General features: G+C 51.1%; 2 protein-coding genes across 4 annotated transcripts; one reads left to right on the top strand and one right to left on the bottom strand.

The window, feature by feature from the left end:
• The first annotated feature begins 3353 nt into the window (after positions 1 to 3353).
• Positions 3354 to 16714, top strand: CIB3 (calcium and integrin binding family member 3). 2 transcript variants are annotated; one of them, XM_017893684.1, is made up of 6 exons: positions 3354 to 3448; positions 3676 to 3710; positions 6994 to 7105; positions 8419 to 8566; positions 11581 to 11776; positions 16596 to 16714. In XM_017893684.1, the coding sequence occupies exons 1-6, from the start codon at positions 3398 to 3400 to the stop codon at positions 16615 to 16617; spliced, it is 564 nt and encodes a 187-aa protein (XP_017749173.1). In that variant the 5' UTR covers positions 3354 to 3397; the 3' UTR covers positions 16618 to 16714. The 2 variants fall into 2 exon arrangements, with proteins under 2 accessions (XP_017749173.1, XP_017749174.1); XM_017893685.1 differs by lacking the exons at positions 3676 to 3710; positions 6994 to 7105.
• A 2869-nt stretch (positions 16715 to 19583) lies between these two features.
• On the bottom strand, positions 19584 to 26606 carry HSH2D (hematopoietic SH2 domain containing). Of its 2 annotated transcripts, XM_017893697.1 has the most exons (4): positions 26352 to 26606; positions 24586 to 24751; positions 23636 to 23728; positions 19584 to 20930 (listed from the first exon to the last, which is right to left on the bottom strand). In XM_017893697.1, exons 1-4 carry the CDS (start codon positions 26489 to 26491, stop codon positions 20346 to 20348), a joined length of 984 nt encoding a protein of 327 aa, XP_017749186.1. In that variant the 5' UTR covers positions 26492 to 26606; the 3' UTR covers positions 19584 to 20345. The 2 variants fall into 2 exon arrangements, with proteins under 2 accessions (XP_017749186.1, XP_017749187.1); XM_017893698.1 differs by lacking the exon at positions 26352 to 26606 and having other exon boundaries at positions 19608 to 20930; positions 24586 to 25130.
• Between the last annotated feature and the right edge of the window lie 439 nt (positions 26607 to 27045).

Here is a 27045-nt window from a genome sequence, read left to right as displayed (position 1 = left end):
AATCAACATCCCCCAGGCGCAAGTGCGTGACAGTAGCTAGTCTGTTACAATTGATGAACTGACACTGATACATCATTATCACCCACAGTGGATAGTGGATAGTTTACATTAGGGGTCACTCTCAGTTGAACATAGGTTTTTATTTCCTTTGGGTAAACACCCAGGAGTCTTTTTTTTGAGACAGGATCTCACTCTGTTTCCCAGCCTGGAGAGCAGTGCAGTGGATCGATCATAGCCCCCTGCATCCTCGACCTCCCTAGCTCAAGCAATCCTCCCAAGTAGCTGGATGCCACCACGCCTGGCTAATTTTTGTATTTTTTGTAGAGATGGGGCTTCACAATGTTGCCTAGGCTAGTCCAGCTTCTGGGCTAAAGTGATGCTTTTGCCTTGTCCTCCCAAAGTGCTGGGATTACAGGCATGAGCCACCATACCAGGCCCTGAGTCTTGTGGTAAGGTTAAGTTTAATTCTATTTAAAAAGCCCAACCAACCTATTTTCCAGAGTGTCTATACCGTTTTGCATCACCACCAGCAATGTATGAGCATTCCAGTTGCTCCGTACCCTCACCAACACTTGATATTGTTTATTTTTTAAAAGTCAGTCTTGAATGGCTGGGCATAGTGGTTCATGCTTGTAAACCCAGCACTTTGGGAGGCTGAGGTGGGCAGATCACCTGAGGTCAGGAGTTTGAGACCAGCCTGGCCAACATAATGAAACTCTTTCTCTACTAAAAATACAAAATTTAGCCAGACGTGGTAGTAGGCGCCTGTAATAATCCCAGCTACTCCAGAGGCTGAGGCAAGGAGAATCATTTGAACCTGGGAGGTGGAGGCTGCAGTGAGCCACTGCACTCCAGCCTCAGTGACAGAGTGAGACTCAGTCTCAAAAAAAAAAAAAAAAAAAAAAAGTCTAGATCTCGATCTTTTTTTCTTTTGAGACTGAGTCTCACTCTGTCACCCAGGCTGGAGTGCAGTGGTGTGATCTCGGCTCACTGCAATCTCCACCTTCTGGGTTCAAACAATTCTCTTTGCCTCAGCCTTCCAAGTAGCTGGGATTACAGGCACCTGCCACCATGCCTGGCTAATTCTTGAATTTTAGTAGAGACAGTTTTCGCCACATTGACCAGGCTGGTCTCTAACTCCTGACCTCAGATAATCCTCCTGCCATGGCCTCCCAAAGTGCTGGGATCACAGGCGTGAGCCACTGCACCCGGTCAATTGTGTGTGTGTGTTTTTGAGATGGAACCTCACTATGTTGCCCGGGCTGGAGTGCAGTAGCTATTCACAGGTGCAATCCCACTACGGATCAGCACAGGAGTTTTAACCTGCTCCATTTTTTACCTGAGCCAGTTCACGCATCCTAGGTAACCCAGTGGTCCCCAGCTCCCGGGAGGCCACCATACTGACGTCAAACTGAGTGTGGACATCTAGTCAGCATAGTGCACCATCGCCCAGAACTCCTGGATCCTCCTGCTGCAGCCTCTGGAGTAGCTGGGATTACACGTGTGCACCACTGTGCCTGGCAGAATATTAAAGGCTCTGACAATTCCTGCAACAAAGAACTCTATCTGGTGTTATTTAATCCACTGTTTATCAACCTTAAACCTTGGATCACTTTTTTCAAGTCATAGCATAACATGATAATAATAATAGGGTGGGCACGGTGGCTAACAATTGTCATCCCAGCACTTTGCGAGGCTGAGGCACAAGATTTGCTTCAGCCCAGGAGTTTGAGACCAGCCTGGGAAACATGGTGAAACCCCATGTCTACAAAAAAATACAAAAAAATGGCTGGGCGCGGTGGCTCATACCTGTAATCCCAGCACTTTGGGAGGCCGAGGTGGGAGGATCACGAGGTCAGGAGATCAAGACCATCCTGGCTAACACGGTGCAACCCCATCTCTACTAAAAATACAAAAAAATTAGCCAGGCTTGGTGGCAGGTGCCTGTAGTCCCAGCTACTTGGGAGGCTGAGGCAGGAGAATGGCATGAACCCGGGAGGTGGAGCTTGCAGTAAGCTGAGATTGCGCCACTGCACTCCAGCTTGGGCGACAGAGCAAAACTCGGTCTCAAAAAACAAAACAAAACAAAACAAAAAACCACAAAAACAAAACAAACAAAAAATTAGCTTGGCATGGTGGTGCACACCTGTGGTCCCAGGTACCTGGGATGCTGAGGCAGGAGAATCACTCGAGCCCAGGAGGCAGAGATTACAGGGAGCCAAGATCATGCCACTGCACTCCAACCTGGGCAACAGAGTGAGACTCTGTCTCAAAAAAATAAAACATCATAAAATAGTAATAATAACATCAATGCACACCCCAGAACTTCATCTAGCTTGTTCATGTTGCCAGTGCAGTGATGCAATCATGGCTCACTACAGCCTCAAACTCCTGGGCTCAAGCAATCCTCCCACCTCAGCCTCCCGAGTAGCTGGGACCACAGGCATGAACCACCACATCCAGCTAATTTTTGTATTTTTAGTAGAGACAAGGCCTTGCCATGCTGCTCAAGCTGATCTTGAACTCCTGGCCTCAAGCGAACCTCATGCTTTGCCTCAAAAGTGCTGGGATTGCAGGTATGAGCCACCTCACCCAACCAAAACCTTATTTTTTTTGGAGATGGAGTCTCACTCTGTCGCCCAGTCTGGAGCGCAATGGTGTGATGTCGGCTCACTGCAACCTCCGCCTCCTAGGTTCAAGCAATTCTCCTGCCTCAGCCTCTGGAGTAGCTGGGATTACAGGCATGCACCACAACAGCAGGTTAATTTTTGTATTTTTAGTAGAGACAGGGTTTCACCGTGTTGGCCAGGCTGGTCTTGCACTCCTGACCTCAGGTGATCCACCTGCCTCGGCCTCCCAAAGGGCTGGGATTACAGGTATGAGCCAATTCACCCAGCCAAAATCTTTTTTTTTTTTTTTTAAATCTCAGATCCTGAGAATGACTGTATGAGGTAGGTATAATGTAATTTTCATCTCATGAATGAGATTCAGAGAAGTCAGGTGACTTGCCCAGGGCCACACAGCTAGTGGGCAGAGAGCTGGAATTTGAGCTGGAGTGTGCCCATAGCCCTTCCATATACCCTGCCTGTCTCTTGAGTGTGCCCCGTAACCCCAGCCTCACCTGGTGGTGGCAGATGTGGTCTCCCCACTGAGGGCTTCTCTGTGATGTCCCACAGCCCTTATCCTCACCCATGGACACATTCAGGCTGTTGTCCAGAGAGCCTGGCTGTAATTTGAGTCTCACCAAGCAGGGGGTGATGGCGTGGGTGGGCGGGTGACAGCCAGGGCAGGGAGATTTGCCCAGACACTGGTACACAACAGCCTGGCAACCCGTGTGGCCCCGAGGAAGCTGGGAGCCTTCGGGGTGCGTCCCCGAGTCTGGACTGTGGTTCACACCATGGGCAACAAGCAGACAGTCTTCACACACGAGCAGCTGGAAGCGTATCAGGTAGAGGGGACAGGAGGGGTCCTCAGTGGGTTTGACAGCTTTGGTTCCGTGGTCTGGGAAGTGGGAACAGAATCCCTTCATCTGGGTGTACCGTCTGCCTGGGTTCCTGGTTCGGCTCTGTGTGTGGCAGCATTGGGCCATCTGTGTGAGTGTGGGGTGGAGGGAGGAGGCCGTGGGAGGAGGCCCCAGAGGCAGGGTTTGGGTTAAGACAACACCTCTCTCCACAGGACTGCACGTTTTTCACAAGGAAGGAGATCATGAGGTCAGTCCAGGGAGGTAGAGAGAAAAGATGTGGAAAAACAACTTTCTGTTCATTGCTGGAGGATATTTGCAATTTGGGGTGTGTGTGTGGGGGGGGTCCTTCTTCCCTCCTTCCCTCCTTCCCTCCTTCCCTCCTTCCCTCCTTCCCTCCTTCCCTCCTTCCCTCCTTCCCTCCTTCCCTCCTTCCCTCCTTCCCTCCTTCCCTCCTTCCCTCCTTCCCTCCTTCCCTCCTTCCCCTTCCTTCCTTCCTTCCTTCCTTCTCTTCCTTCTTCGCTTTTCTTTTCTTTCTGCTCTTTCTATCTTGTTCTCTCTTTTTATCTTTCTTTGCTTTTTCTTTTTCTTTTTTTCTTCTTTTCTTTCTCCTCTGCTCTCTCTCTCTCTCTCTCTCTTTCTTTCTTTCCTCTTTCTTTCCCCTCCCTCCCTCCCTTCTTTTCTTTTTTGTTTGAGATAGGTCTCTATTGCCTAGGCTGGAGTGCAGTAGTGCAATCGCGGCTCATTGCAGCCTCAATCTGCGAAGATCAGGTGATCCCGCCACCTCAGCCTCTCGAGTAGCTGGGACCACTGGTGCGAGCCGCCATGTGCACCTCATTTTTGTATTTTTTCGTAGAGATGGGAGTCTCACTATGTTGCCCAGGCTGGTCTTAAACCCCTGGGCTCAAGCAATCCAGCTGCCTCAGCCTTCCAAAGTGCTTGGATTACAGGTGTGAGCCACCATGCCCAACTGGTATTTCCAATTTGATGGGACTCAAATGGGGAAGGGGAGCAGGTGTGGTCAGTGGACGGAGGCAGAGATGGAAAAGCTGAGAAGTCACATCTTGTCATATTGTCCCAGTCTGTAGGCTGATGAGCTTGGGCTTTCTCCCAAGGGTGGCAGGGAGCCATGGAGCATGCAAGAGCAGGGCAGAGAGCATCAGCTTGTTAGAAAGATTCTCCTGAGGCTGGACACGGTGGCTTATGCCTGTAATCACAGTACTTTGGGAAGACAAGGCAGGTGGATCACCTGAGGTCAGGAGTTTAAGATCAGCCTGGCCAACATGGCGAAACCCCGTCTCTACTAATAATACAAAAATCAGCTGGGCGAGGTGGCGGACGCCTGTAATCCCCGCTACTCAGGAGGCTGAGGCAGGAGAATCGCTTGAACCTGGGGGGCAGAGGTTGCAGTGAGCCGAGATCACGCCACTGCACTCCAGCCTGGGTGACAGAGCGAGACTCTGTCTCAAAAAAACAAAATGAAAGATAAAGATTCTCCTGAGACTGGGACTTGAGGCTGGGAGCCAGGTGCAAAGTCCAGAGCCCACTCTGGGTTGCGGGCTTGGCATTACGGTGAGGGTGTGGGGAGGTGGCCCAAGGCTGCTGCAGGTCCCTGGCATGACCGAGCACGATGGGCACAGATGAGAATCCCACATCATCACTCGGCCTGTGGAGCCGTTGTCCAGGGGCCCCGGCCCACGAACTTGGAGCTGTGAAACCCAAGCTGGGCAGGGTTCGGCTGCAGTGTGATCGGGGCCAAGGCCCCAATTGTGTAGTAACAGGACATCCATTATTGATGGCCACACCTTTTACTCGTGAGTCCCATTGTCTGGGTGAGGACAGCTTGCAGGGTCACCTTGGCCATCACGATCAAATTACCGATGGGGAAACTGAGGCTCAGACAGGGCGGGGCTGACCCCAGGCTGAAGGGTAGGTGCACGGAGTCCCCAAGGCGGTTGAAGCCTGACATTTTTCATCTGTCCCAAGCTTCTTGCTTAACAGATAGAATAACCAAGGCACAGAGCGGGAGAGGAACTTGCTCAGAGCCATATGGAAACCTAAACCCAGGGTATTCCCTGAGGGGACCCCGACAGGGAACTGAGTGGTCAGGAGGGAAGTTCTAGGTCTCCCCACCCTGCCTTCATTGAGTTCCTAGTCATCATATGACCCAGGGACTCATGTCTCTCTCAGCGAGAGTCCCTAGCAGCTTGGGAACCTCAGACCCACCAAGGATGGTCTCTGCAAGGCTGCTGCTCAGCATGCCCTAATGAAGGTATGGTGTCACCAGGTGAGGGCATCTGAGTGGAGAACTGGCCTTACAATCTAGATAGTGTGTGTGGTATTCAGTTATTTGCAAAATGCCTTTTGTCTGCCCTTTAGAAAAATGTGAATATTAGCTGTTTGTCTCTGCTCTGACCCATTTGAGGAAACCGTCCCCCCCCCTTTTTTTTTTTGAAATGGAGTCTCATTCTTGTTGCCCAGGCTGGAGTGCAGTGGCATGATCTCGGCTCACTGCAACCTCCTCCTCCTGGGTTCAAGTGATTCTCCTGCCTCAGCCTCCCAAGTAACTGGGATTACAGGTGCCTGCCGCCATGCGCAGCTACTTTTTTGTATTTTTAGTAGAGATGGAGCTTCACCATGTTGGCCAGGCTGGTCTCGAATTCCTGACCTCTGGTGATCCGCCCACCTCAGCCTCCCAAAGTGCTGGGATTATAGGTGTGAACCGCTGCACCCGGCCCCTTCCTCCCATTATGAAGAGAGGAAGGGGAGGTATGAAAGTGAAGGTATCTTTGGAGGCAGGGTCTTGCTGATAGCATGACAATATCCAGAGATGTGTGGATTATATAGGATTCTCTGAATGCTTGCTGTGATCTGGTCATAAGCACCCTCCCTTCTCCCAGCTCCATCTGCCTTATAAACTCCTACTCATGCTTCAAAGCCCAGCACCAATGTCCCCTTTTCCAGGAACCCCCTTCTCCCTAGCTTGCTTTCCCCAGTCCAGTCTCCCTTTGTCCTGTGGCCCTCTCTGCACCTTGGCCCTGCCCCCAGGGAGGTAGGGGTGCCTGTGTCGGGCTCTGTATGCTTGAGGTCCAGGCCCAGGGCTGAGGGTTCTTGGGGACACAGTATCCCTCGGTGTGCAGTGAGCAGCTGTGAATGTGAAAGAGAAGGGACTCGGCCGGGCGCAGTGGCTCACGCCTGTAATCCCAGCACTTTGGGAGGCCGAAGCAGGTGGATCATCTGAGGTCAGGAGTTTGAGACCAGCCTGACCAACATGCTGAAACCCTGCTTCTACTAAAAATACAAAAGAATTAGCCGGGCGTGGTGGGGTGTGCCTGTAGTCCCAGCTACTCGGGAGGCTGAGGCAGGAGAATTGCTTGAACCTGGGAGACAGGGGTTACAGTGAGCTGAGATTGCGCCACTGCACTCCAGACTGGGCGACAGACCGAGACTCCGTCTCAAAAAACAAAGAAGAGACAAGCCTCTTGCCTGCTCCCTGCTCCCAGCCTTTCCCAGCTTTTTCCTCCCCACATCAGGCTCTTCTATCGCTACCAGGACCTGGCCCCGCAGCTCGTGCCCCTCGACTATACCACCTGCCCCGACGTGAAGGTGCCCTACGAGCTCATTGGCAGCATGCCTGAGCTGAAGGTACGCCCAGGCCATGGGACAGACAGGGGAAAAAATAGTAGAGATGTCTCTCATTGCATTCCTCTGAGGTCGGTGCTGCAGTTATCCCCATTTTACAGATAAGAAAACTGAGGCTCAGAGAGGTTAAGACACTTGTTCATGGTCACACAGCTACAATGTCACAGAGACAGGGTTAAAACCCAGAGTTGACTGGCGTGGTGGCTCAAGCCTGTAATCCCAGCACTTTGGGAGGCTGAGGCAAGTGGATCACCTGAGGTCAGGAGTTCAAGACCAGCCTGGCCAACATGGTGAAACCCTGTCTCTACTAAAAATACAAAAATTAGCTGGATGTGGTAGCACATGCCTGTAATCTCAGCTACTAGAGAGACTGAGGCGGGAGAATTGCTTGAACTCAGGAGGTGGAGGTTGTAGTGAGCAGAGATCTAGCCACAGTACTCCAGCCTGGGCGACAGAGTGTGACTCTGTCTCAAAAAACTCAGAATTGGGAGGATGAAACGAGATAATACAGGTTACAAACTCAGTACAGGGTGTGTTTTGTGTCAAGTACTCAGAGAACGTTAGTTCTTCTTGTAACAGGAGCTGCTACATGCAGGTTTTTTTCACCAGGATGTTTGACACATGGTTTGTGCATCCAAGGGGAACTTGTGGGTTGAGTAACTGACTGTGAGTAGGGCTGATTTTATTGCAAGTGACAAAAACCTTATTTGAGAGGGACAGAATGGATTGGATCAGAATGGATTGCCCCTGAACAACAACAAAAAAATCCAGAGGCAGGGACAGTGTCAGGTATGGCTGGAACCAGGGCCTCTGATGATGTGCTCAGGAATCTCCCCCCATCTCTTGGCTCCTTCCAGGAAGAGGTTTCAGTCTAAGGCAGCCTCTCCTCTTGAGGTTGTGAAAGGACCTCTCAGCCACTCAGCTTTAGCTTCTGTGAACTTTGCAAGCAGCAGTAATGAGGTCCTCTCCCTCCCAATTTTTCAGAAAAATGTCCCAGGGCAGTCTCTGATTGGCTAGCTTGAGTCACATGCCCATCCCAGAGCCAATCACTGTTGCCAGGAGAATGGAACTCTCTGATTGGCCCTGCCTGGGTCACATGGCTGCTCCAAGAGCTGGAAGTGGGGTCAAGGTTGCTCAGACCACGGGGGCAGAGAGTGGAGTTGTCCAAAGTCCTGTCCAGGGACCATGGGAGGGAGTGGGTCTTGATGGAGAGTGCTTGGAGACTCCCGGAAAGTGGGTGCTGAGAGTGAGACCACATGGAACCCCAGAGACCCTGGGGGTCGGAGGAGGCCTCCCAGCTTCCTTTCTCTCCCCAGGACAACCCGTTCCGCCAGAGGATCGCCCAGGTCTTCTCGGAGGATGGGGATGGCCACATGACCCTGGATAACTTTTTGGACATGTTTTCTGTGATGAGCGAAATGGCTCCCCGAGACCTCAAGGCTTACTATGCTTTTAAAATTTACGGTGCGTGCATGGCCCTGAGGTTGGGGAGCATGGAGATGGGATGGGGAGTGCAAACTGGGTGAGTGGCACCCACATCACAAATGTCTCCCCAGAGGTTTTGAGGCCCTGCGTGACCCTGTCCTCCACCCCACTCCAATGCCTCCCCAGCTCATGTATTTGCTAACTCTATTCCAGCCCACACGGGCCTTGTTGTTCCTGAAACACAGTCTTCGGCCTCTGGGCCTTTGCCTCTGCTGAACCCTCTGCCTAGAACACCTTTCACCTGGTTCCTTATTTACTTAGTTATTTTTATTTTTTATTTTTTTGAGATGGAATTTCGCTCTTTTTGCCCAGGCTAGAGTGCAGTGACTCAATCTTGACTCACTGCAACCTCTGCCTCCGAGGTTCGAGTGATTCTCATGCCTCAGCCTTCTGAGTAGCTGGGATTACAGGCACATGCCATCACACCCGGCTAATTTTTGTATTTTTAGCAGAGATGGGGTTTTGCCGTGTTGGCCAGGCTGGTCTTGAACTCTTGACCTTGGGTGATCCGCCCGCCTCGGCCTCCTAAAGTGCTGGGATTACAGGCATGAGCCACCGCGTCCAGATCCCCTGGCTCCTTCTTTCCTTGAAGTCTAGGTCGAAAGTAGGCCTCTCCCCATTCATCCCCCCATCCCACCATCCTATTTCTCTTCTAGCACCAGGCAATGCTGCTTAATTTCTTGTTCCTTGACCTGTTCACTTCTTATTGACTTTGTCCCTGAGAAGACTCAAAGGTACTGACAGTATCTGTTTTGCTCACCATCTGTCTTCTGAGCCTGGCTCAGTAAATATTTGTTGAATGACTGAATGAAAGAATCTTAGTGCCTGGCACCTTGTGTGCACTCAATAAATACTTGGTTTTTTGTTTTGTTTTGTTTTGTTTTTTGCTTTTGTTTTTTTGAGACAAAGTCTTGCTCTATCCCCCAGACTGGAGTGCAGTGACGCGATCTCAGCTCACTGCAACCTCCGTCTTCCAGGTTCAAGCAATTCTCCTACCTCAGTCTCCTGAGTAGCTGAGATTGATTACAGGTGCCTGCCACCACGCCTGACTCATTTTTTGTATTTTTAGTAGAGATGGGGTTTCACCATGTTGGCCAGACTGGTCTCGAACTCCTGACCTCAGGTGATCCACCCACCTCGGCCTCCCAAAATGCTGAGATTACAGGCATGAGCCACTGCACCCAGCCAAATTTTTTATATTTTTAGTAGAGATGGGGTTTACCATGTTGGCCAGGCTGGTCTTGAACTCTTGATCTCAAGTGATCCACCCACCCCAGCTTCCCAAAGTGGCGGGCTTACAGGCATGAGCCACCGTGCCCTGCCACCATAATACTTTTTGAGTGAGTACATGAAAAATAGTTATCATGTTGCCCAACACATAGTAGGTGCTCAATAAATACTTGTTGCATGAATGAATGAATGAATGAAAAAGTTATCAGAGTGCCTGGCACACAACAGACACTCAATAAATACTTGTTGAGTGAGTGAATGAATGAAAAACAGTTATCATGGTGCTCGATACATAGTAGGTGTTCAATAAATACTTGAATAAATGAATGAAAGAGCTATCACAGTGTCTGGCACATAGTAGGCACTCAATAACTATTTTTATTTATTTTTTTATTTTTTTACCGAGACAGAGTCTTGCTTTTGTCGCCCAGGCTGGAGTGCAATGGCGCAATCTCAGATCACTGCGACCTCTGCCTCCCAGGTTCAAGCGATTCTCCTGCCTCAGCCTACCTAGTAGCTGGGATTACAGGCACCCGCACCACCCCCTGCTAATTTTTGTACTTTTAGTAGAGATGGGGTTTCACCATGTTGGCCAGGCTGGCCTGGAACTCCTGACCTCAGGTGATCCACCCATCTCAACCTCCCAAAGTGCTGGGATTACAGGCATGAGCAACTGCGCCGGGCCAATAACTATTTTTTGAATGAGCAAATGAAAAATTATTATCACAGTGCCAGGACACAGTAGGTACTCAATCAATACTTGTTAAGTGAGTGAATGAATGAAAATTGCACTCAATAAATACTTGTTGAGTGAGTGAATGAATGAAAGTCAGTTACTGTGATGCCTGACACATAGCGGATGCTCAATAAATACTTGTATGAGTGAATAAAAAAGTTATTACAGTGCCTAGCACCCAGCAGGCACTCAATACTTGTAAAAATGAATGAATCAGGTGGGGTGCGGTGGCTCCCACCTGTAACCCCAGCACTTTGGGAGGCTGAGGTGGGTGGATTACCTGAGGTCAGGAATTTGAGACCAGCCTGGCCAACACGGGGAATCCCCTCTCTACTAAAAATACAAAATTTAGCCAGGTGTGGTGGCAGGCACCTGTAATCCCAGTTATTTGGGAGGCTGAGGCAAGAGAATCACTTGAACCCGGGAGGTGGAGGTTGCTGAGCCGAGATTGTGCCACTGCACTCCAGCGTGGGCGACAGAGCGAGACTCCATCTCAAAGAAAAAAAAAAGTATGAATGAAAAAGTCATTACATAAGTACTTGTTGAATGAATGAATGAACTCCCAGCAAGTCCCTGCCCAATTTTAAGGCAAGTTCCAGATTTTACACCAGGGTCTTGGGTGCCCTCCCAGGGCCTCAGTTCCTCTTTTTTTTTTTTTTTGAGACGGAGTTTCGCTCTTGCTGCCCAGGCTGGAATGCAGTGGTGAGGTCTCTCAGCTCACTGCAACCTCCACCTCCCGGGCTCAAGTGATTCTTCTGCCTCAGCCTCCTGAGTAGCTGGGATTACAGGTGCATGCCACCACACCTGGGTAATTTTGTATTTTAGTAGAGACAGGGTTTCACCATGTTGGCCAGGCTGGTCTCAAACTCCTGACCTCAGGTGTTCCACTCGCCTCAGCCTCTCTAAGTGCTGGGATTACAGGTGTGAGCCACCGTGCCCGACCTTGTAACATGGGCACAGTACGTGCCCACAGCCGGCCCAGCCCGCCTGCCACCTGCTGTCACTCCCCATCCATCCTGCTCTGCAGATTTTAACGACGACGACTACATTTGTGCGTGGGACCTGGAGCAGACGGTGACCAAACTGACTCGGGGGGAGCTGAGCGCCGAGGAGGTGAGCCTGGTGTGTGAGAAGGTGCTAGATGAGGCTGATGGAGACCATGATGGTCGGCTGTCCCTGGAAGACTTCCAGAACATGATCCTCCGGGCACCAGACTTCCTCAGGTGATGCTCTCCACCACCGCCCACAGTCCACTTGCACATCTGAAGGGGCTGTTATGGAGGCAGTTCACAGACTCTGTTTCCGAAAATTCCTCTATGCATTCTTTTGTGACCTTGGGGAACTTTGTCGATTTCCCTGATCTCAGTCCTTGCATCTATAAAATGGGGATAATTAGGGACTCCCTGGGCACCTCCTGCGGGTGGATACACCTCTTTCAGCAACCAGAATGTGGCTGGACTTCAGCCCTTATTGCCTGAAGAGTTTGCAGTGAACAGACTGTGCAACTGTACTTGGCAGCCTTTGGGGAAAATCAGCCCCCACTGCAGGGCAAAGTATGGCCAATAGGCCACTGTGACCCAAAGCCTGGTTTTGTACCTCTTGTGAGCTAAGGATGGCTTTTATATTTTCAAAAGATTGAAAAACAATAAAAGAATAATAATATTCCAACCAGGTGGGGTGGTTCATGCCTTTAATCCCAGCACTTTGGGAGGCTAAGTGGGGAGGACCTCTTGAGCCCAGGAGCTTGAGGTCAACCTGGGGAACATAAGGAGAGCCCATATCTACAAATAAATAAATAAATAAATAGCCAGGTGTGGTGGTGCATGCCTGTAGTCCCAGCTACTTGGGAGGCTGAGGCTGGAGGATTGCTTGAGCCAAGGAGGTCAAGGCTGCAGTGAACTCTAATTGTGCCATGCACTCCAGCCTGGGTCACAGAGTGAGATTCTGTCTCAAAAATAAATAAATACATTTAATTTTTTTTTTTTTTTTTTTGAGGCGGAGTCTCGCTCTGTCAGCCCGGACTGGAGTGCAGTGGCCAGATCTCAGCTCACTGCAAGCTCCGCCTCCCGAGTTTACGCCATTCTCCTGCCTCAGCCTCGTCCGAGTAGCTGGGAACTAAGGCCCCGCACTTCGCCCGGCTAGTTTTTGTAATTTTTAGGTAGAGACGGGTTTCACCGTTGTTAGCCAGGATGGTCCTCGATCTCCTGACCTCGTGATCCGCCCGTCTCGGCCTCCCAAAGTGCCTGGGATTACAGGCTTGAGCCACCGCGCCGGCCTATATTTTTTTAAGAAAAATTTTTTAAAAAGATAATTCCCATGACACATGAAAGTGGTACGAAATTAAATTTCTGTGTCCATCAATAAAGTTTTTTTTTTTTTTTTTTTTGAGACGGAGGCTCGCTTTGTAGCCCAGGCCCTGGAGTGCAGGCACCCTCGTCGGCTCACTGCAAGCTCCACCTCCCGGGTTTTCCACGCCATTCTGCTGCTCAGCCTCCCAAGTAACTGGGCTAAGGCACCTGCACCACCGGCCCAGTTAATTTATTTTGTATTTTTAGTAGAGACGGGTTTCATCGTGTTACCGGATGGGCTCATCTCCTGACCTCGTGGATCTGCCTGCCTCCACCTCCCAAAGTGCTGGGATTATAGCGTGTAACCACCGCGCCTGGCCCATCAATAAAGTTCACTGCACACAGCCCACACCTGTTTGTGTACATTTTGTCTATGCTGCTTGTGTGCTTCAACAACAAAGTTGCGTCATGGTGTAAAAGTTGAAAACATCACTATTTGGCCATTTACAGAAAAGGTTGCTTGAACCCCAATTAATATATGGAGAAAATTCAGTCACAGCTCCCTGCATACATGGGTGTTTAATAAATTGCTGTTGCTGCTATTACTATTTTATAATTTTTGAATTTCAACTTCATTTTTTTATTTTTGAATTGACAAATAATGAATGTACATATTCATAGGGTACACAGTGATGTCTTCTTTTTGTTTGATTTTTTGTTTGTTTGAGATGAGTCTTGCTCTTCCCAGCTGGGAGTGATGGTGCGATCTCAGCTCACTGCAACCTCCGCCTCGCTGGGTTCAAGTGGATTCCTGCCTGCAGCCGTCCGAGTAGCTGGGATTGACAGGCATGTGACAACCACACCCCAGCTAATTTTTGAATTTTTTAGTGAAGACGGGTTTTGTCAATCGTTGGCCAGGCCTGGTCTGAACTCCTGACCTCAAGTGATCCACCCCACTCTGGCCTCCCAGCCTGCTGGAGTACAAACATGAGCCACCTTGCCTGGCCTGTTTGTTTTTGAGACAGAGTCTCACTCTGTGACCCAGACTTCAATGCATGGTGCAGTCAGCTCACTGCAGACCTCCCAACTCCTAGCCAAGAGATCCTCCCGCCTCAACTTCCCCAAGTAAGCTGGGACTACCAGGGCCGAGCCCAGTGGCTTCACATCTGTAATCCCAGCATTTTAGGGGGCTGAGGTAGTAGTCTCTACTCAAAATAACAAAATTAGCCTGGCATGCTGGGGCACACTCTAGTCCCAGCTACTTGGGAGCTGAGCAGGAGAATCACTTGAACCCAAACCTAGGCAGTGGAGGTTGCAGTGAGCCAAGATTGCGCCACTGTACTCCAGCTTGAGTGGACTCTGTCTCAAAAAAAAAAAAAAAAAAAAAAGAAGTAGCTGGGGACTACACCCGTAACGTGCCACTGTGCCTGGCTAATTTTTTTATTTCAATTAATTAATTAATTAATTGGCCGGGGCGCGGTGGCTCAAGCCTGTAATCCCAGCACTTTGGGAGGCGAGACGGGCGGATTCACGAGGTCAGGGAAGATCGAGACCATCCTGGCCTGAACACGGTGAAACCCCGTCTCTACTAAAAAATACAAAAATCTAGCCGGGCGAGGTGGCGGGCGCCTGTAGTCCCAGCTACTCGGAGGCTGAGGCAGGAGAATGGCGTGAACCCGGGAGGCGGAGCTTGCAGTGAGCTGAGATCCGGCCACTGCACTCCAGCCTGGGAGACAGAGCGAGACTCTGTCTCAAAAAAAAAAAAAATAATTTAATTATTTAATTAATTATTTAAATAATATATAAATAATTTAAATTAAAATTATTGTAAATAATTAATTAATTATTATTTTTTTTTTTGAGACAGAGTCTCGCTCTGTCTCCCAGGCTGGAGTGCAGTGGTGCTATCTTGGCTCACAGCAACCTCCACCTCCCAGGTTCAAGCAATTCTCCCTGCCTCAGCCTCCCGAGTATCTGGGATTACAGGCGCCCACCACCAGCCCGGTTAATTTTTGTGTTTTTTAGTAGAGATGGGGTTTTGCCATGTTGGTCAGGCTGGTCTTGAACTCCTGACCTCAGGTGATCTGCCCACCTCGGCCTCCCAAAGTGCTGGGATTACAGGTGTGAGCCATCATGCCTGGCCTGTTTTTGTTTTCATCTATAACCTGAGACAGTGCTGAAAATGTTGAGATAGGGTCTCACTTGTTGCCCAGGCTGGAGTGCAGTGGCACAATCACAGCTCACTGCAGCCTCTACCTCTTGGGCTCAAGAGTAATCCTCCCAACTCAGCCTCTGGAGGAGCTGGGACTACAGGCACACACCACCATGCCTAGCTAATTAAAAACTTTTTTTTTTTTTTGTGGAGACAAGGTCTTGCTTTGTTGCCCAGGCTGTTCTCAAACTCCTGGCCTCAACTGATCCTCCTGCCTTGGCCTCCCAAAGTCCTGAGATGACAGGGGTGAGTCACTGCACCAGGCCACTTAGTGGTTTCAATACATATAATGTATGATGAACAGATCAGGGTCATTAGCATATCCATCATCTCAAATGTGTATTATTTCTTTGTGTTGAGAACATTCAGTATCCTCCTTCTAGCTATTTGAAACTTTATATCATATGGCAGGGTGTGGTGGTTCATGCCTGTAATCCTAGCACTTTGGGAGGCTAAGGTGGGTGGATCGCTTGAGCACAGAAGTTCAAGACCAGCCTGGACAACATGGTGAAACCCCATCTCTACAAAAAGCAACAACAACAACAAAAATTAGCTGTCAATGGTGGTGCACGCCTGTGGTCCCAACTACTCGGGAGGCTGAAGTGGGAGAATCGCCTGAGCCCAAGGAGGTGGAGGCTGCAGTGAGCAGTGATTGAGGCGCTGCACTCCAGCCTGGGTGACAGAGTGAGATCCTGTCTCAAAAAATAAAAAAAAAAAGGCCGGGCATGGTGACTCATGTAATTCCAGCACTTTGGGAGGCCAAAACGGGTGGATCACCTGAGGTCAGGAGTTCGAGGCCAGCCTGGCCAACGTGGTGAAACCCCATTTCTACTAAAAATACAAAAAATTAGCCAGGCGTGGTGGCCGGCGCCTATAATCCCAGCTACTTGGGAGGCTGAGGCAGGAGAATCGCTTGAACCCTGGGGATTGGAGGCTGCAGTGAGCCGAGATCGCACCACCGTACTCCAGCCTGGGCGACACAGTGAGACTCTGTCTCCCCCCCCACCCCCCCAAAAAAAATTAAAAAAAAAAAGGAAAATAAAAAAAAGAAAAAGAAAAAAGGCTGGGCACAGTGGCTCACACCTGTAATTCCAACACTTTGGGAGGCCGAGGTGGGCAGATCACTTGAGATCAGGAGTTCAAGACCAGCCTGGCCAACATGGTGAAACCCCGTCTCTACTGAAAATAGAAAAATTAACTGGGCGTGGTGGTGGGCACCTGTAATCCCAGCTACCCGGGAGGCTGAGGCATGACAATCACTTGAATCCAGGAGGCAGAGGTGGCGGTGAGCCGAGATCACACCACTGCACTCCAGCCTGGGCAACAGAGCCAGACCCCATCTCAAAAACAACAAAAAATTAAAAAAGTAAACACACGTGCTCTCAATCCCTGTGGGGGTCCCCCGGCCTAGGGTTGTTTGAGCGGTCCACACGGCATCCTTCCTGCCTGGCCCAGGGAATTGCCGTGAGCGTGTTGAAGGGGAGGAGGAAAAGGGGTTGTCCACTTCTTGAAGGCATTGACTCCTTTTCTCTCTGCACACAGCACCTTCCACATCCGAATCTGATGGCACCACAGAGAAGCTGGGCTATAGGAGAGCGGGGTGACCCCTCACCCGCTGTGGACTCTGGTTTCTGAGAATAAACACGAGTTGCTGAGTCACACCTGCTGGGAGGACACATTTTTCCACCTTAAAACTGGAAGACAGGAGGGAGGCAGTCTAGAATCTTATCTTTGACTTTGCTGTGTGACCCTGAGTGTGGCCACACCCTCTCTGAGCCAGGATCTCCCTGTTTGTGCAAGGAAGGGGTGACTCCTAGATCGTCCTCACTGTGAAGGCTGGAAATGCCTTGTTGTGGGTGTCTGTGGCGGGGATGAGGTGGGGAGATCGGGCCCATGCTGTCCTGCCCCAGGGTTCCCACCCGAAGGCCAAACCTCACCCTTGACTGCCCTGAGTCATCAAAGGGACTGAAACTTTTACTCCCGGGCTGATTCATTAGAGCTGCCAAGAGAAGTCCTCTGACTGGGAGGGATGGGAATGTCATTCACTGAGGTGGCTACTGCACTTTACAGTTTATGATGCATCTGGCCCCTAGCGTGACTTTGACCCCCCCCATGACATCCCTGCAGGGTAGGCTGAGGATCATGCCCTCATTTGGAGGGAGCAGAGTGACTTGCCTAAGGCCACCCCACAAGTCATTTGCAGGGGCAGGTTTGAACCCAGGTGCACCTCATACCGGATCCCAGATGTCTGAACCTTGTACATTTGGGGAGCCCCACACCCCCTCCACCTCGGGTTGCCCCAGGGCCTCCATCTATGCCCCAGTCAGTCCAAGGAGTAGTCACTCCTGCAGCCAAGACCAGCCCCTAGGGACCTTCCCAGACACCTCCATTGTACGGTATGTCATGTCTAGAGAGCTCACTCCCATCCTAAAACCCTAATAAATTAAGCAGCTACTGGGCCGGGCACGATGACTCAAGCCTGTAACCCCAGCATTTTGGGAGGCCGAGGCGGGCAGATTGTCTGAGCTCAGGAATTCGAGACCAGCCTTGGTAACATGGCGAAGTCCCATCTCTAGCAAAAATACAAAAATTAGCTGGGTGTGGTGGTGCACGCCTGTAGTCCCAGCTATTTGGGAGGCTGAGGTGGGAGGATTGCTTGAGCCCAGGAGAGGGAAGTTGTAGTGACTGGAGATCATGCTACTGTACTCCAGCCTGGGCAACAGAGCGAGACTCTGCCAAAAAAAAAAAAAAAAAAAAAAAAAGCCAGGCACAGTGGCTCATGCCTGTAATCCCAGCACTTCAGGAGGCTGAGACGGGCAGATCCCCTGAGCTCGGAATTCGAGACCAGCATGGGCAGCATGGCGAAACCCTGTCTCTACCAAAAATACAAAAATTAACTGGATGTGGTGGGCATGCGCTGTAGTCCCGAATTACTCAGGAGGCTGAGGCAGGAGAATCGATTGAACAAGAGGCAGCGTGCAGTGAACCCGGAGACGAACTCACTGCACTTCAGCCTGGCAAACAGACTAAGACTCTGTCTCAAAAAAAAAAAAAAAAAAAAACAAGAAAAAGAAAAAAAAAAGAAAAAAACACCTTGTTGCACCAAAGCCCCAGGCTTTACATGCATTCGGGCTGTTCATCCTGAAAGAGGGGACTGCTCTTCTCATTCTCCAAGTAAGAAAGTAGGCCCAGAGATGTCTAGACTTGCCAAAGGTCACCACACCCCACAACTTAGGATTCCCTCCACCATCATGCCCTGTGACCGCCTTCTCTGTCCCCAGCCTTTTTGTTTTTTTTTTTTTTTTTTTTTTTTAGATAGAGTCTTGCTCTGGTCACGCAGGCTGGAGTGCATGGCTGGGTCTCGGCTCACTGCTAACCTCCTGCCTCCCAGGTTCAAGCGAGTGCTCCTGCCTCAGCCTCCTTAGTAGCTGGGATTACAGGCTGAGCCACCACGCCCCTGGCCAATTTTTGTAGTTTTTAGTAGAGATGGGTTTCACCATGTTGGCGCCTCGGTCTTGAACTCCTGACCCAGGTGATCCATCCTGCCCTTGTCCCCCCCAAGTGCTGGGATTAACAGGTAGGTGAGCCAGCGTGCACCACGGTCAGCTTTTTTTCTTTCTTTCTTTTTTGAGACAAGGTCTCTCTCTGTTGCCTCAGGCTTGAAGTGGGGTGATCAGACCTCACGCAGCGCTTGAACTCCTCGGAGGCTCAGATCGATCCTCCCATCTCAGCCTCCCAAATAGCTGAGCACTGCAGGCGTGTGCACGTACACCTGGCTCAGTTTTTGAATTTTTGTAGATTATGAGGCCTTGTTCATATTGCCCAGCTTGGTCTTGAAATCTGTGCTTTGAGCGATACTCCCACCTCAGCCTTCTGAAGTTGCTGGGGATTACACGGCGCCGCGGGGCATGAAAGCCACCCACACATGGGCTCCTCTTCCCTTTTTTAATTTTTTTTGAGACCGGAGTCTTCGTTCTGTCGCCCCAGGCTGGAGGCAGGTGCGTGCAATCTTGCTGCACTGCAAGCGTCCGCCTCGCGAGTTCACGCCATCCTCCCTGCCTCAGCCTCCCCTAGTAGCTGGGACTACAGGCGCCCGCCACCACACCGGCTAACTTTTTGTATTTTTAGCTAGAGACGGGGTTTCACTGTGTTAGCCAGGATGGTCTGGCTCTCCTGACCTCCATGATCCCACCCGCCCTCGGCCTCCAAAGTGCGGGATGTTAAAGGTGTGAGCGCACCGGCGGCCTGGCTGCTCTCTCCCTTCTTTTAAAGGTAAGAGGACTCGATGTTGCTTCTCGCTGAAACCGTACACTGATGATGGTCCAAGCACCTTACTGCCACACCAAGCCCTCAAACGAGCATCTCATCTCCGTTCATTCTTGCATGAAAACCCAGGAGGAAGGCATGAACAGCACGGGGTGCAACTGGGGACACACTTGGAATTGAGCCTGGACGCAGCTCCGGTTTGGTGAGGAGACGCCTGCAGCGTGCTTTTATTTTTTTGCATTTCATTTTTATTGTATTTATTTATTTATTTATTTATTTATTTATTGAGATGGAGTCTCACCCTGTCATCCAGGCTGCACTGCAGTGATGCGATCTTGGCTCACTGCAACCACTGCCTCCTGGGTTCAAGTGATTCTCCTGCCTCAGGCTCCCAAGTAGCTGGGATTATAGGCATGTGCCATCACGTCCAGGTAATTTTTGAATTTTTTAATATAGATGGGGTTTCACCATGTTGGCCAGGCTGGTCTCGAACTCCTGGCCTCAAGCAATCTGCCTGTCTTGGCCCCTCAAAGTGCTGGGACTACAGGCATGAGCCACTGCGCCCGGCCAGGAGTGTGCTTTTAGACAACGGAACAAACAGATGCTGTGGAAAAAGGGCTCAGATTCACCTGGCTTCAAATCCTGGTGCTGACCGCCATAGCTCTGTGGCCTTGGTCACACCTCTTATCCTCTCTGAACCTCAGTCTCTTCTTCAAAACATGGAGGGTGACGCTACCTGAGGGGCCTGCTCTCAGGTGTAAAATAATGAATAGAGGGTCTGGCACGGGGGCTGATGCACAGGAGGCACCCCGAACCATCAGCGTCACTCTGATGATTATTGCTAAAATAACCAGCTCCCCCCACGGGTGACTGCAGGAACAGACCCCAAAAACATCTTCATTCCGTTTCCCGGGTTCCCGAAGACTCCCGGATGCCATGGTGTGGGGCCATGGAAGAAATGTTAGGACATTCAGGAGTGTGGCAGCCCCTGGTAGCAAGAGTACAGAGCCGGGGTGGACCTGTTCTCTAGCAGTACCCAGGGGCAAAGGGTGGCGGTTGTTGGTACTCCTCCGGGAGCTGGTCGTTCTCAGGCTCTGCCAAGCCCTGGTGCTCTGGTGTGGACTCCTGGGAGGATAGAGCTCTCATTACCATTTGGTGCCAACTCCTGTCCCCTGGGGTCACCTCACTGTAGCTGGCGGACCTCTCGGCCTTCCTGGTGGGGATCTTTCTGTCTTTTGGTGCCTGGGACTGTGAGGGGCTTTTGAGAGATGTGACCACACAGGGATCCGGGTGGACTCTGTCCCCTGAAGAGGGATCTCCTGAGTGATCTTGGCTGCCTTTTCCGGTCCCAGGGCCTGAGATCACCGTGGCTCTCCGGACATCCAAGAGTGACGGCAAGCTCACAGTGGCGAGGTGGCTTTTCAGCTGCTGCCGGACCCTCTGGCCTCTCTGGGGGAGCATTTTCAAGCTCCTCCAGAGTTTCTGGCGGGTCTCTCCAAGAGGGGCTTTTGGGGGGCAGGAGGAAGTGGCTTCCTCGGTGTTTACTCTGTTCATCTCTGATGGCGGCTTCCTTTCCTTTGATTGGTGACGCAGGACTGGCTTTGGGGAGGCCTGAAAACAAGACGGGGTGAGGCCTGGGGCAGCTCGCCCACCAACGTACCGCATCTGTCCCAGAAATTGGAGCCTGGGTTCCACCCAGACACCCTGGGGCTGAGAAACGTCCCCGTGTGAACCCCCAAACCTGATCCCATGCCCTGTCTTTCTTGTCTCAGTAAATGGCTTCACTATCTCCCCAGGGGTTGGCAAACTTGTTCTTCTCCTTTTTTTTTTTTTTTTTTTTTTTTTGAGATGGAGTTTCACTGTGTCGCCCAGTCTGGAGTGCAGTGGTGCAATCTCAGCTCACTGCAACCTCCACCTCCTGGGTTCAAGCGATTCTCCTGCCTCCCGAGTAGCTGGGACTACAAGTACACCACCACGCCTGGCTAATTTTTGTATTTTTAGTAGAGACATGGTTTCTCTATGTTGGCCCCGGTGGTCTTGAACTCCTGATCTCAGGTGATCCACCCACCTCGGCCTCCCAAAGTGCTGGGATTACAGGCGCGAGCCACCGCGCCTGGCCTGGCAAACTTCCTTTACAAAGAGTCAGAGAGTAAATATTTCAGCTTTGCAGGCTGTACCATCTGTCTCAATTACTTAGCTCTGCTGGTATAGGGGATGCCAGAGACCACATATCAACCGATGAGCGTGTCTGGCTTCTAATATAGCTTTATTTATAAACATGGAAATGTGAATTTTATCTGATTTTCAAAGGTTATGAAATAACTATCTCTACAAAAATGTGGGGCCAGGTGTGATAGCTCACGCCTGTAATCCCAGTGCTTTGGGAGGCTGAGGCAGGAGGATTGCTTGAGGCCAGGAGTTTGGGACCAGCCTGGGCAGTGTAGTGAGACCCCGTCTCTAAAATTTTTTTTTTGTTTTTGACAGGGTCTTGCTCTGTCACCCAGGCTGGAGTGCAGTTGTGCAGTCATGGCTCACTGCAGCCTCGACCTCCCAGGCTCCAGCAATCCTCCCACCTCAGGCCCTCGAGTAGCTGACTACAGGCGTGTGCCACCATGCCTGGCTAATTTTTTAATATTTTGTGGAGACAGGGTCTTGCTATGTTGCCCAGGCTGGTCTCAAAGTCCTGGCCTCAAGCAATCCTCTCGCCTCATCCTCCCAAAGCACTGGGATTACAGGTGTGAGCCACTCCGCAGACCAAATATCCATGTTTCTCTCCACACCTGGGCTCTCACTTTCATCCCTCCCACCTTGACACTGTCCCCCATCCCCACCTCACTTCCTCCTTCTTTCCATCTCCACCAGTACCCCGGATAGCCCCTTCTGCAGCCAGTAGCCACAGGAAACATTTAAAACCACCAGTCCCGGCCAGGTGTGGTAGCTCACGCCTATAATTCCAGCACTTTGGGAGGCCGAGGTGGGTAGATCGTGAGGTCAGGGGTTTGAGACCAGTCTGGCCAACGTGGTGAAACCCTGTCTCTACTAAAAATACCAAAATTAGCACGTACCTGTAGTCCCAGCTACTCGGGAGGCTGAGGCGGGAGAATCGCTTGAACCCGGGAGGCGGAGGTTGCAGCGAGCCTAGACTGTGCCCCATTGCACTCTAGCCTGGTCCACAAGGCAAGACTCCGTCTCAAAAAAAAAAGTCCTCCCATGCGTACACTCTCCTATGGCTCCTCCCTGGTGCAACTGGAATAGAATCCCAGCTCCTCACCTTGGCCCCAAGGCCCTGAACTATTGGCTCCTGCTGACCCTGGGGCTTCAACTTTTGACACTCTCTCACTAACCCCACTCCATCTATATGCTGGGTTTTGTTGTTCTGTTTTCCAAACACACCAAGCCCCAGGACTTTTGCAAGTGCCATTCCCTCTGCCTGGAATATCCTCCCTGTGTCTGTGTGTATGACTGGCTCCTCCTCACCTTGCAGATATCAGCTATATGCCACCTCCTCTAGGAAGCCTTCCCTGACTGCCTTCCCCCACTTGCACCCCCCACTTCCACTGATGTCCATCGCACCAGCCTGTTTCATTTGTACCACTGTCATAACGTCTCCTGCTGGGTAGGGGGCTTGGAGAGCACTTAGGCTTCCACCTAGGGGTGCCTAAAGGTCTCCCAAACCCCAAGATGCTGTGATACATTCATTCATCCACTCCACAGGTTCCTTAGTTAAGCACCTTCAATATGGCAGGTCCTCTCAGAGGGGTGGGAGAAGCAAAGGCAAACAAGCCAGATGGAGTCTCCAGTCTCTCAGAGCTAACAGTCTGATGGGGGAAGCAGTCAGGGAGCATGTACACCCATAAGTAAATAGGATTTGGGGAAACATTTTTGGGAAGTCCGCTGCACTGAATAAACAGGGTAATGTGAAGGAGAAGGCAGGTGTTGCTTTAGGTCTGGAGCCTGGGGAAGGAGGCACTTGAAGGAGAAATGAATGAAGACATGGGAAATCTAGGGGCAGGGCACACAGTTTGTGCAAAGGACCTGAGGTGGGACCGGCACATGCAGAGACCCCGAGGCTAGCTTGGTGTGTCTGAACAACAGACGATATGGCAGCGGGGCTGGCGCTGGGTAGGCAGAAAGACGAACTGAGATTTTAGTTTGAATTTTAATCTCTGTGTTGGAAAATCACTGGAAAGGTTTAAAGCACCAAGCTGTAGGATCTCCTTCTCATTCTAGAAGGAGCCTCCTCTGGCAGCTGTTGATGGCCTCTGCTCCTGCCCCTCAGCCAGGTGAGAGGTGCCTGCCTCCTGTCATATACATACCTCCTCAGGTGCAGACACCGGGCAGGCAGCTTCCTCCGCCACTGCGTTGGAGTAGAGGAAGAGATCCTCGTAATCCACATTTGCCGGATCCTTCTGCAGGACGGAAGGGGCCTGTAGCTCAGCACGAGGGAGGGGGAAAGGTCCGGCACGGACCCTGGAAGGCAGGTCTCAGGGACCATCCCTTGAATAACAGTTTCTTAGTACCTAGGCCACGCCCACTAAGCTTTATGAGAAAATATGCGCCACCCACAGCCATTTCTTAGGGGTTGGGACACACCCACTGAGCCTTCTAAAGAAAGATGCCCCGCCCATAGCAGTTTCTTGCGAGCTAGGCCACACCCACTGAGTCTTATAAGGAAAGATGCCCCACCCACCACACTTTCTTGGGAGCTAGGCCAGGCCCACTGAGCCCTATAAGGAAAGATGTCCTGCCCATAACAGTTTATTGGGAGCTGGGCCACACCCACTGAGCCTTCTAAGGAAAGATACCCCTGCTACAGCAGTTTCTTAGGGGCTAGGCCATGCCCACTGGGTCCTCTAAGGAAACATGCCCTGCCCACAGCAGTTTATTGGGAGCCCGGCCACCCACTGAGCCTTTTAAGGAAAGATGCTCCACCCATAGCAGTTTACTGGGAGCCAGACCACGCCCACTGAGCCTTCTAAGGAAAGATGCCATTCCTTCAGATGAGCCAAGATGATACCTGGCACATGAACCCTTATAAAAAATCAGCCTGTTGACATGGGTCTGGAGGGCGGAGCCATGGGGAAGCAGGAACCACAAGGGAGACGGCTGTGGGGGACAGAGGGACTATGAGGGGTGGGGCCGGAGGGGCTGGGGACCATGAGAGTGACAGAATCAAGAGAAGCTGATGGGGGCGTGGGAAACAAAGGGGTCTGGGGGGCTTGGCCCCAAGGAGATGGCTGTGAACCTTGTGGGCCCCCGCCCTCACCTGCCTGCAGGGCTGTGTCAGCAGCTCCCTGCGCGGCTCAATTGGATTGTGCTGGTGGAAGGTGACCAGGGCGTCCAGTGAGGTGTGGGCCACCTTCTGCCCGGGGATTATGACAGTCCCATCATCCAAGAGCTTCACCATGAAATGGCAGCAGCTGCTTTGGGCTCTGCGGAGACACTGAGGGGGCTGGGACATCCTACTCCCCCTCATCCCTGCCCCAAGTCCCCCCGCCCAGCCCTTGGGCTGGCAGTATCACTGCTACAGCCAGACTACCCCAGGTTCCTATGCAGGCTTCTTCACTGACTAGCCATGCAACACCCAGCAGGTTACTAACCTTGCTGTGCCTCAGTTTCCCCCATTTATAACACAGGAGTACAAAGGCTGACCTCAGATAAAACATGCTACTACAGACAAAAGCTTAACTTATTGCCTGGCTAGGGGTAAGTGATCAATAGAAATGATAATGAAAGCTGGGCATGGTGGCTCACGCCTGTAATCCCAACACTTTGGGAGGCTGAGGCAGGCGGATTACTCGAGGCCAGGAGTTGCAGACCAGCCTGGCCAACATGGTGAAACCTGGTCTCTCCTAAAAATACAAAAATTAGCCAGGTGTGGTGGCATGTTACAGGCGGAGAAAATGGGGGTCGTGACCAACTCAGTATACCACTGGAGACTATCTGAGTAAACGGAAAACTGTTCTCATGAAAGCAGGATGTTGGAAAACTGACAACTGTGTTTGCTGCCAGAAGGAGTGCTGAGGGCAGTCACGCCCCAAGCACAGTGTTCCGTGTGGTTAACTATAGGCACGTCTGATGCCTGTTGTACAAAGAAAGCAATTATGTGTACCTGTGAAAAATCAAGCAGCTGACCAACTGTTACCTCTCCCTTCCTGCTCTTTCTATCTAATAAATACGAAGGGCTGTGGAAGCTCAAAGCTGCCTTTGCTCACTAGAAGCAAGGAGTCCCCTGACCCCTACTTTTAAAACAGATTTTTTGTCTTTGTCTTAATTTCTACGTCTGCCCCCTTCATTCACTCCCATAGGAACCGAGAGCAACAGTGGCAGGTGCCTGTAATCCCACCTACTGGGGAGGCCGAGGCAGGAGAATCGCTTGAACCCAGGAGGTGGAAGTTGCAGTGAGCTGAGATCATGCCACTGTACTCCAGCCTGGGTGACAGCGCGAGACTCTGTCTCAAAAAGGAAAGCAAAAAGAAAGCTCCAACCTAAGGCTGTGTGCCTGGCACACAGCAAGTGCTGAATAAATGCTCAGTTAACCAATTAATGTATATTAATGGCTATGTGCTGACTGTATCTCAGTTAATCCTCACATGAACACTCTGAATTAAAGTGTGACACTCCTTTACTGAAGACACAGAGAGGTTGAGTAACTTGTCTAAGGTCACAGAGCATGTAATGGCAGAGCTGAGCCTTGGATAAGTTTTTCCCACTGTGGGTAACTCTGTAATTGAGCCATTGGGTTTTTCTTCCTTTGGCCTGGAATCCTCTGGATTTGTTTGGCTTTCAGGTCTTAAGGAGCTGGGCTTCCCTGGGTTTCCCTAACACACAGTCAGGGAATCACTAATTAGATTGTGAGGGGTGGAGGGAGAGAAGCTGCCAATCTTGGGTCCCTAGCGGCTCCCGTTCTCAGACCCACAGCCTCAGTTACTGCTGCTTTCTGAGAAGCTATGACATGAAGCACCCCTTGCCCCCTCCAAGGAAACCCCAGAGCCCACCTGCCCCTGCCCTGACCCCCGGCCCAGGCCTTACTTGTAGGAGAGTGTGTAGCCCACGTGGCTGTGACTGACCCTGATGAGAAAGGATCCCAGTGGCTGTGACTCCAGCAAGTCCTCAGCATCCCTGGAAGGGCATACACAGAAAGAAAATGACACAGTCCAGCCACCCCACATACCAGTTAAACTCCTGGGGCCATGGGGTCATTCATGGAGAAGGCTGGTAGTTTTCATTTTCTTTTTTTCCTTTTTTTTTTTTCAGACAGAGTCTCGCTCTGTTGCCCAGGCTGCAGTGCCGTGGCGCGATCTCGGCTCACTGCGAGCTCTGCCTCCCAGGTTCACGCCATTCTCCTGCCTCAGCCTCCCAAGTAGCTGGGACTACAGGTGCCCGCCACCACGCCTGGCTAGTTTTTTTGTATATTTTAGTAGAGACGGGGTTTCACCATGTTAGCCAGGACAGTCTCGATCTCCTGATCTCGTGATCCGCCCACCTCGGCCTCCCAAAGTGCTGGGATTACAGGTGTGAGCCACTGTGCCCGGCCTCTTTTTTCCTTTTTTTTTTTTTTTTTAATTTTTTGAGACAGAGTCTCGCTCTGTTGCCCAGGCTGAGTGCAATGGTGCGATCTTGGCTTGCTGCAGCCTCAACCTCCTGGGTTCAAGTGATTCTTCTTGCCTCAGCCTCCCAAGTAGCTGGGATTACAGGCACCCGCCACCATGCCCAGCTATTTTTT

The sequence above is a fragment of the Rhinopithecus bieti genome, unplaced genomic scaffold, assembly GCF_001698545.2.
Source record: "Rhinopithecus bieti isolate Rb0 unplaced genomic scaffold, ASM169854v2 scaffold_23826, whole genome shotgun sequence".
NCBI classification, from domain to species: domain Eukaryota; kingdom Metazoa; phylum Chordata; class Mammalia; order Primates; family Cercopithecidae; genus Rhinopithecus; species Rhinopithecus bieti.
The sequence above is the reverse complement of the archived record's forward strand: the minus strand, read 5'-3'. Positions and strand labels throughout refer to the sequence as shown.

Excerpts from the sequence above, each read along its gene's own strand:
- HSH2D (XM_017893697.1), bottom strand. The coding sequence starts at position 26,491 with ATGTGGGGTGGCTGGACTGTGTCATTTTCTTTCTGTGTATGCCCTTCC. Across the intron at positions 24,752-26,351 it reads GGCTACACACTCTCCTACAA|AGCCCAAAGCAGCTGCTGCC; the intron begins GTAAGGCCTGGG and ends GTGTCTCCGCAG. Across the intron at positions 20,931-23,635 it reads CGGTGTCTGCACCTGAGGAG|GCCTCCCCAAAGCCAGTCCT; the intron begins GTATGTATATGA and ends TCTTGTTTTCAG.
- CIB3 (XM_017893684.1), top strand. The coding sequence starts at position 3,398 with ATGGGCAACAAGCAGACAGTCTTCACACACGAGCAGCTGGAAGCGTAT. Across the intron at positions 3,711-6,993 it reads ACAAGGAAGGAGATCATGAG|GCTCTTCTATCGCTACCAGG; the intron begins GTCAGTCCAGGG and ends TCCCCACATCAG. Across the intron at positions 8,567-11,580 it reads CTATGCTTTTAAAATTTACG|ATTTTAACGACGACGACTAC; the intron begins GTGCGTGCATGG and ends CCTGCTCTGCAG.